A 9,579-nucleotide genomic window follows, 5' to 3' on the forward strand; every position below is an offset into this window, starting at 1 on the left:
CAGCTATCTCAGAAGCCAGAACAGCAAAAGGGATTCCTGCTTTCACTGCGCAGCGATCCCTCTTGCTGTTCTGGCTTCTGAGATTCAGAATATTTGTTTTCTTGTTTTCCTCCTCCAAAAACAAGCTCCAAAAACAAGGTGCATCTTGTGGTCTGGTGCGTCTTATAGAGCAAAAAATACGGTAGTTTGTATTCTCTGACTGCATTTGCTTTTGTTTCTTTTTGGAAAATTTAATAAGAGCAACAGTAACAAAACCATGTGAGGGAGAAAGCTCATCAGAAGATACCCTACATATTCAGTAGCCATCTCACACGTAAGTAATAACCAAAGTATCCAGTGGATTGTTCAAAATACTAAGATGAAAAAGTGACACATTTTTCAAAGCGTCAAAAATTAGCCATAGACTATGTTTTCCAAGCTAGTTAAGTTTTTGTCAGGCACCCTTACAACATTTTCTGTAATGAAGTATTTGGCCTGCCATAAGTCAAACGCAAATCAATATTTACCAATACTTTATTAATCCTATCACACACCTTCACTGGAGAGATCGCCAAGCCCAACATCATCTTGCTCCATGAAGAGCTGAGAGCCAATTAAATACGGTAAAGGCCTGTCAATATAAAGATCCTATAAAAAAGGCAAAAAAGTGTTTTTAGATTTCAAATGAATATGCTACAGGTCAAAATTACACATTTCATAGATAAAACTCCAAAACACATTGAATGATTTGTAGTGTCCTGTCTTGATGGTAACTCCCAATTCCAGGTTTGAAATTTGGTACTCGGATACCACCAGGGAGTACAAAATTACCTCCAGGTGAGTCTCATCTTAGCAGATAAGGATAGAAAGAAGAATAAGAGTGCCTCACTGAATTAACTCCGAATTGGGATCTTCCTTCTAACTGTAAAGTAGAGTGGTACCTCGGGTTAAGAACTTAATTCGTTCGGGAGGTCTGTTCTTAACCTGAAACTGTTCTTAACCTGAGGTACCACTTTAGCTAATGGGGCCTCCCGCTGCCACCGCGTGATTTCTGTTCTCATCCTGAAGCAAAGTTCTTAACCTGAGGTACTATTTCTGGGTTAGCGGAGTCTGTAACCTGAAGCGTCTGTAACCCAAGGTACCACTGTATATCAGCTCCCTAGGCTAAAAGGAAAGACCAAAAGCTTCAGAAATTAAGCAGACTCTTTGCAGAGGGCTCTCTTCTTTGTGGTGCTGATAATGCCAAGGTTGCAGGTTCGATCCCTGTATGGGACAGCTGCATATTCCTGCACTGCAGGGAGTTGGCCCTTTCTACATTTCTGATTCTGTAATTCTTGCTTTCCCTTCCAGACTTGGAGCCTGCTCTGCCACTATGCTCAGAATCCAAGTGGACAGGTTCCCTTTCCTCTTTAGTCGCTGAGCTACTATCACATTCCATCTCCTGTCTCCATCTGCAGAGAAGGTGCTGAGTTTGTGTATGAAGAATGGCAGGGTGGACCAGCTCAGGCAAGAAGAATAACAGATAGACAGCGCTGTCTCGATGTTCTTCACCCCTCCACCACCATTTATAATACATTGTAGCCAAATTATTATGGAGGCCTGCTGTTGCTTCTAGTTCAGGATGTGAGAGCAAGACTCACTTGTTCAGCAGGTTTGAGGGAGACAGTGAGGACTTGCCGATCTTCAAGTATAAGGCAATGATCGCTCACCAATGCCTGGATGTCTGTCCTCTACTCTCTTGTGAATTGTCACTGCTAATAACTCTCTGTACTTTTCTGCATTTCACAATGGTTCTCTCTCATTAACCCTGTAAGTAGAGACTTCAGTCCTGCTCTCCGCAGGGTTCTGAGCAGGATTTAACCCCACGGTCATAAAACTGATGAGCAGGGGGTTAAATCCTGTTGCTTCTGCTGTGCAGGCCAGTTCCCCTCGCTGTTAACATCACGCCTGTCAGAATGACATGAGGGGGTGTGATTTTGGGGGAATGGCATCACAGGCCAAACTGAACCCCGTGGACCCTGCTTTACTTGTCATGAGCTTTCAGAGTTAATGTTACTGAAATTTAGAAATGCATCCAGATCAATTTCTCCATGGTCTTATTTTCTAAGATACAAGAGAATGGCTATCAGTATTTACAGCTAAAAAATGGCAAAGGTAAAGGACCCCTGACAGTTACTCAGCAACACCTTTCAGAAGCAGCGCTCACACTATTGTGCATCTTCCACTTTCCATCCTTCAAGTGTAGTTGCCCTGCAAAGTTTGAAATTAAAACATTGTAAATTTACTCTTTTAGAGACAAAGTTACATTACCTTTGGCTCCAATATTAGTTCTATCCTTTCATTAGTTTCTTCTTCAGAGTCTGAGTTCCCTGCTTTGATGTCCAGCTGTTCAAAGGCACTGTCCAACACCTGCAGCCCATAATTCACAGCTTCTTGGATTTTGGGAATCAGATCGGCTTCTTTCTGTTCACGGGTTTTCTCCTTTAGAATCAAAAGAACCACATTTCATTGTTAATTTCCCATTATACTCATTTTTCAAAAATGTGATGGGGAAAGTTGGGATTTTGGTCAACATGGCTTGGCCCCTCTTAATGGGCTGCATTACTAAATATGGAGCTAAAATGTCCTGAATAAATGGAATGCCTTCATAAAGCCGGACTTTTTTTTAAAATATGCCCTCCTTTTCTCTTCCATGAAGAAATTACTCAAAGTGGCTAACAAATAAAAAGCAAATATGAAAGCAATAATAATCCAATCATAAAAACACAAATAAGCTGAACTTAAAACTGCAGCACTAACTAACCATGATAAAAGAAGTCAACAGAACCTGATCACCAATAGTCATTTCCTACAAGACATGGAAGGGACGAGTACTCAGAATTGACAGTAATGAGCAGCAATACCGACAATCATGAGGCTGGATCAGAAAAGGGGAACCTGTGACCCTCCAGATATTTTTGGCCTTTAATCCCCATCAGCCCCAGCCAGCATGGCCAATAGTCAAGGATGACAGGAAATACAGTACAATAACATCTGGAGAACTACAACTTCCCCACCCTGGGCTAAATACACAAGGTTAAGGCATATACGGCACGACTGACTTTAAAAGAGAGAGATGGGGTGGAAAGAAAAACTTTCTTGAATCACAGGACTGCAAAGTACCTTGGAGATCATCTATTCCAGGAGAAGACAATGCAGTGCCAGTGGTCAAGGAGGATGGGAGTCCAACAATTTCTAAAGGGTACTACATTGGCTATCTCTGATCTAGTCCGATCCTTGTCTCAGTGCAGGATCTACAGGAAGCAACTACAGTATTCCTGACAGATGGCTATCTAGTTTCTATTTAAATACTTCCAGTAAAGGAGGGTTCACTACCTCTCAAGGGGGTCTATTCCTCTGTTGAACAGCTATTACACTAGGAAGTTTCTCCTATTTTTTAGTCAAAATCTGCCTCCCTGGAATTTTGGCCCATTGATCCTGCCCTCTGGAGCAACAATGAACAAGTTTTAACTCAAATACAGACAGATTTTACAGGACTAGGACCAAGTCCTTGAAAACAGTCATTCTCTAATAAGTCAAAAGATTGTAATGGACAAAAAGAGCACTTGGAGCTTTTAAATTCAAAATCAGCAGCTTGAATTGTGCCTAGAAGCCAGCAGTTTGCCAATTCAGTAGGCTCAAGCCAAGTTGAATAGGCTTAGATTGCAAGAGGACATTCTGTACTGTACAAACAGCCTTTGATGGCAGCTCTACTTAAGTGCGTTCATTTTCCCATCAAAAGTGAAAAACAAAAGGACCCCAAATAACATTTACAGTACCCAACTGCAGAACTACTGCTTGGCTTGAGTGATAATTATTATATCTAATTGCAGCTTGACTAGTTGATGACCAGGTTTAGTCATTTGCTGGGGTGAGAATTTTCATGTGGTGGTTAAGTGGGTACCCCTCTTTCTCACCACACAAATAACTTCATGCATGTCATAGGCAATCCACATGGGTTCTCAAAACTGATGTTTCCCCATTTGCGATTGTGCAGATAAGTTATCCACACCAGCTATCCACACAACTGGGAGCATGAATGGAGTGTGTATATCATATATCATGTTGGGGAGGGGATGGGATGATTTCAGTCCTGAAACAATTCACTGTCTTTGACACGTCTGCCTTTTAAACTGGACTCTGTGAAACTATCAAGAATGGTAACACAACACAGGGCAGAAAATGCCAAAGATGGAATTACAGTCTCTCTCGAAGACTAAAGCCATAAAAAATAGGATCTTTAGTGCTCAGGAACACCGTTCATCTGAAGGCTTCCAAATGGAATGATTCACCTGTGCCTGAAGCACATGAAATCCATTATTACACATTAGAGGAAGGAAGTGGGAAGCTGAGAGGGGAACAAAGTATCATTGGACACCACCCTCTGAAACTATGTTACCTATAGCTCATCCTCCTGAACCTTTCAACAAGCAGACTCCCACCCTCCCCACCTCAGAGAAAGGAAGAGAATGGTAGAAAGAGAAAATGGGAGGTGTAAGGAGGCAGAGCATGCCCTCAAAGAGATTGAATGTGCTTGCTTGGCAGCTCCAGAGAAGACCCAGGAGCTGGTCGGCAGGAGGTGGTTGACACACACTGACTACTCTCAAAATATAACAATGGCCTGCAAATATTGCAGTTTTGCTCTTGCAGAGGAGAAGCTTCCTATCAGCCATCACTGCCCTCTGCATCTGAATCCTCCATGATTAAAGCAGAACTCATTTTTTAAGAAAGTGTGGGGAGAGTCTGCCATTGATAAATACTTCCTCCCACCCGCCCTGAACTTTCAATTTGTAATCTTCAGCATTGCAAATAAATATTGAAGGTTACCATTACCAATATATTACATATTCTTATGTATTATTACATATTCTTATGTAATCCACTTGCCTGTTCCGGCCTGTCGCTCACTTCAGATTTGGATATGGTTTCTTCCACTTCATCGTCATACACTCTCTATAAAATTTAATTCAAACATTTTTTATTAAGTTTCAGCATCTGATACAAATAGCCTTCACAAGCAAAGGCAAGTCACCATGCTACCTGTACTATTAATACTTTTCAGTGGAAGAGCTGAACAGCAGGTGCCAAATGAAACCAGATTATGGCATCTGTTTAGCCTGCACCATCACAGATAAAGTGGGTGGGGGGAGCTTTCAAGCCAAAGGGCCAAACAATACCCCCTCCCCCATAGCCCCTCTCCTAAAATGATTCTTTCACTTCATGTATCTGATCCCCAAGTGGAAAAAATTATAGTGAAGAAAGGAGCTGGGAGTTGTAAATCTGGTGGCCTGGAGGGGTGTTCAGCTCCCCTTACCCACGTACTTTGGCTCCCTTTCACTTAAAACTAGTTATGCTATAGCATAATCTGAAAATTTACTGTCCAACAAGTCAGCCATTCCTCAGTTTTCATATCTGCATCCCGTTTCTTACACATCTCAGAGAGCAAGAATCTATCCTTGCATTATGGAATTCAAAAGCACCCAGTAATCAATTACATGCTTACATGTTACTGGAGATGCAAGGGATAGGCACACAAATAAGATCTATTAGAAGCATTGTGTTCATTACAAGCACTTCCTTCTATGATGCCTTCTCATACTACACCAGAGTTGGCTTAAGCATATCTCAGTTCATATCATAGTATTCAATTACTGCACACTCACATTTTCAATGAACTGTGTATTTGAAAGCATGAGGAAGCCATTGAAGACATTGTGCAGCCGGCAATCTACACTCTTGGTTTCATGGATCAGCCTGTCCATTTGCTTCTTGATTTCATGTGTCCTGGAGATAGTTTGCTGGGAGAATTCTTGCAAGAACCGCAACAGCTACAAAAACAGAATATGCACTTGCTCAGACTTTTAAGTGATAACTTAGAAACTGAAGTAATGATGTAAGACAAGTAGAACTGGAAAGTGTTATTCCCACAAAATAATTAAGCTTGCTATCCAGCAACTGAAAAATACAACAGGCAGCTTATAGAAAGCAGCTAAAAATATACTACCGACTGTGTAACAACCATATTCTTGGAGAATGAACTGAGAGTAGAATCTCAACTGTAATAAACAAAGATGAAGCTCATGGTGCTCTATGTACTATAGAAGGTGCGAGGAACCTCCAGCCCACAGGCCAAACTTGGCTCACAGGCCCTTTTGGCCCACAAGGCTGTTTTCCCCAAGGAATTCCACAGGCAGAACATGGCTATTGGGAAGACCTCTTATACCCTACCAGGGACGCAGGTGGCGCTGTGGGTTAAAGCCTCAGCGCCTAGGGCTTGCCGATCGAAAGGTCGGCGGTTCGAATCCCTGCGGCGGGGTGCGCTCCCGCTGCTCGGTCCCAGCGCCTGCCAACCTAGCAGTTCGAAAGCACCTCCGGGTGCAAGTAGATAAATAGGGACCGCTTACCAGCGGGAAGGTAAACGGCGTTTCCGTGTGCGGCTCTGGCTCGCCAGAGCAGCGATGTCACGCTGGCCACGTGACCCGGAAGTGTCTCCGGACAGCGCTGGCCCCTGGCCTCTTAAGTGAGATGGGCGCACAACCCCAGAGTCTGTCAAGACTGGCCCGTACGGGCAGGGGTACCTTTACCTTAAGGAAGGACCCTAATCAGATCAGGATCACTTGCAAGGAGGAGTATTAAGTTCAGAGCAGGACTTTTATTGTGGGGGGCAGAACCAAACTATCTGCAACATGAATGGTCAGTTAGTTTAGTATTTTTATTGTTCTACTTGATTTGGGGGGCAGCTGCCCCCCTGCAACTCCCTGGCCATGCCCATGTGGGCAGAGCTTGCCACACACACACACACACACACACACATTCTTTCCATGGGTGTAAGGGATCATCTCTTGTGATGCACAAAGCAATGGGGTGAAAGGCTGCGTCCGTCTCCTGGGTGATTTGCAAATGTCCACACACTTGCAACACACAGGTGGTAGTGCCACAATTTGGCATCCCAACTGCCTTTAGGCACCACCACACTTAAGGAAGAGAGGTGGGGCACTAACATTGCACCACTTTTGCAACTTCACCGCCAGCGGAAGGGTGGCTCATTTCTGAAAGGAAGACACAAGCCACTTCTTCCTTCTGTTCCGACAACAAAATGGGACTTGCTTAGAAGGTGGCGGACTCTCCTTCATTGGAGATTTTTAAGCAGAGGTTGGATGGTCATCTGTCATGGATGCTTTATAGTTGAGATTCGGGGTCTCTTACAACTCTACAGTTCTACGATTCCTCTTATTCTGCTGGCAGTGCATGCCTGCTACCTGGAGCATGCCATGCCCTTTCCCTATAGGCAAGATCGAGGCGGCCAAGGCTTTTAAAGCATAGGAAGTGGCAGGTAGGGTTTGCCATCTTTGTTCTGGCCAAACATAGGACAGAGCAGGGTGGGCTTTTCTTTTCATCTGGTGCTGAAGTGACTTCAAAACAATCAATTACATTACAACCTAGTGCAGCCTAACAGGATGGCCCCTCCGGAATTTGTCACGCATGCACAGAAATTCGCAAATCTTGTGCTTGGCTATCTGGAGCTTAAACACACGACATTTCACACCCCCTTTAAAAAAACACATGCTTTTGGTCAAAGAAGATGAAAAAGATTGGCAAAACAAACTAATGAACTATGGAGGACATATTACACAATTGAAACCCAAGAAAGGACGTTGTTTTTTTAAAAAAGGGAAAACGTTTAAGGCATATATTGCAAGTTTTATGTATAGGTTTCTATATTAGTCGAACTTCTAAAGGTCACTTGTAACAACATGATTAAGATTTTAAAATTGGGACTGTTAAGAATACAGTGGTACCTCAGGTTAAGTACTTAATTTGTTCCGGAGGTCCATTCTTAACCTGAAGTACCACTTTAGCTAATGGAGCCTCCTGCTGCCACTGCCAGAGCACAACTTCTGTTCTCATCCTGAAGCAAAGTTCTTAACCCGAGTTACTATTTCTATGTTAGCGGAGTCGGTAACCTGAAGCGTATGTAACCCGAGGTACCGCTGTATAAGATTCCATAGACGTGCATGAATTAGTATAAAATAATGGAACCAGGACTGGGAGTGGAGAGAAGTCAATTAAGATATGAGTTAAATTTTTGATTATGATGTTATTTTGGTTTTGTTGTTGTTATTATAAAATTAATAAATTGGGGACGCGGGTGGCGCTGTGGGTAAAACCTCAGCGCCTAGGGCTTGCCGATCGCATGGTCGGCGGTTCGAATCCCCACGACAGGGTGAGCTCCCGCCGTTCGGTCCCAGCTCCTGCCCACCTAGCAGTTTGAAAGCACCTCCGGGTGCAAGTAGATAAATAGGTACCGCTTTATAGCGGGAAGGTAAACGGGCTCGCCAGATGCAGCTTGTCACGCTGGCCACGTGACCCGGAAGTGTCTCCGGACAGCGCTGGCCCCCGGCCTCTAGAGTGAGATGGGCGCACAACCCCAGAGCCGGACACGACTGGCCCGTACGGGCAGGGGTACCTTTACCTTTAAAGGTAAAGGTAAAGGTACCCCTGCCCGTACGGGCCAGTCTTGACAGACTCTGGGGTTGTGCGCCCATCTCACTTAAGAGGCCGGGGGCCAGCGCTGTCCGGAGACACTTCCGGGTCACATGGCCAGCGTGACATCGCTGCTCTGGCGAGCCAGAGCCGCACACGGAAACACCGTTTACCTTCCCGCTGGTAAGCGGTCCCTATTTATCTACTTGCACCCGGAGGTGCTTTCGAACTGCTAGGTTGGCAGGCGCTGGGACCGAGCAGCGGGAGCGCACCCCGCCGCAGGGATTCGAACCGCCGACCTTTCGATCGGCAAGCCCTAGGCGCTGAGGCTTTAACCCACAGCGCCACCCGCGTCCCCAATTTATTAATTTTATAATAACAACAACAAAACCAAAATAACATCATAATCAAAAATTTAACTCATATCTTCATTGACTTCTCTCCACTCCCAGTCCTGGTTCCATTATTTTATACTAATACCTTTACCTTTACCTATCTTAAAAACAACAAAAAAAAACCACGTGATTTGGAGAGGATCCCTAACTTGGCAAAGAGAGAAAGAGACCTGAAATACAGGACCTGAAATACTGTTTATCAACACAGGACGTAGCATTTTAGATTGAAGCAGGAGGCCATCCCGTATTACACAGGACAGGGGAGACAGCGACGCCCTCCGCAGGCACCCTGGTCACGGGCTGCGCTCTCTGCACGCGCTCAGGAGCGCTGTTGCCGCCGCCAGGGTGGCAAACGCCTGGCAGCCCCCTAACGACGCAGCGGCCCCGGCCTCTCACCCCCGCGTCGGCGGCCAAGGACCAGCACGGGCTCCCGGCTCGGACCTCCTCCAGGGACCAGGCTCGCTCCCACAGCAGCAGCGCCGCCGCCGCCGCCGCCGTAGCCCCGGGGGGAGCCTCCGCCTCCGCCGCCGCCGCCGCCCCCGACGAGGACGACGCCGAGGACGACGCGGGAGGAGAAGCGGCCGACGACGACATGGTCGCTGACGGGAAGACGCTGAGGCGCCGCTCGCGACGGCGGTTTAACTGCCACCCTCGGCCCAGCGGTCAGCTGACTCCTCCTGGG

The 9,579-nt window shown here is 45.5% G+C and overlaps 2 protein-coding genes across 4 annotated transcripts in view; both read right to left on the reverse strand.

The window, feature by feature from the left end:
- The window catches only part of LOC307215657 (WASH complex subunit 2-like), a 43,099-nt gene extending 40,635 nt beyond the window's left edge, over positions 1-2,464 (reverse strand). For 2 of the 3 annotated variants that reach the window (XM_079975118.1, XM_079975119.1), the window contains exons 1-2: positions 2,290-2,423; positions 534-627 (exon numbers count right to left, since the gene is read on the reverse strand). In XM_079975118.1, coding sequence (XP_079831244.1) covers positions 534-576 — 43 coding nt within the window. In that variant the 5' untranslated portion in view covers positions 577-627; positions 2,290-2,423. Of the gene's footprint in view, positions 1-533; positions 628-2,289 lie in introns of all 3 variants that reach the window. The other variant, XM_079975120.1, reaches the window with a different exon arrangement.
- Positions 2,465-4,878: 2,414 nt separating this feature from the next.
- On the reverse strand, positions 4,879-9,579 carry LOC307217404 (WASH complex subunit 2-like; the record flags this gene model as incomplete). Its single annotated transcript, XM_079978558.1, has 3 exons — positions 9,294-9,579; positions 5,682-5,846; positions 4,879-4,971 (listed from the first exon to the last, which is right to left on the reverse strand). Exons 1-3 carry the CDS (start codon positions 9,489-9,491, stop codon positions 4,879-4,881), a joined length of 456 nt encoding a protein of 151 aa, XP_079834684.1. The 5' UTR covers positions 9,492-9,579.

The sequence above is a fragment of the Podarcis cretensis genome (assembly GCF_951804945.1).
Source record: "Podarcis cretensis genome assembly, chromosome: 5".
NCBI lineage: Eukaryota > Metazoa > Chordata > Lepidosauria > Squamata > Lacertidae > Podarcis > Podarcis cretensis.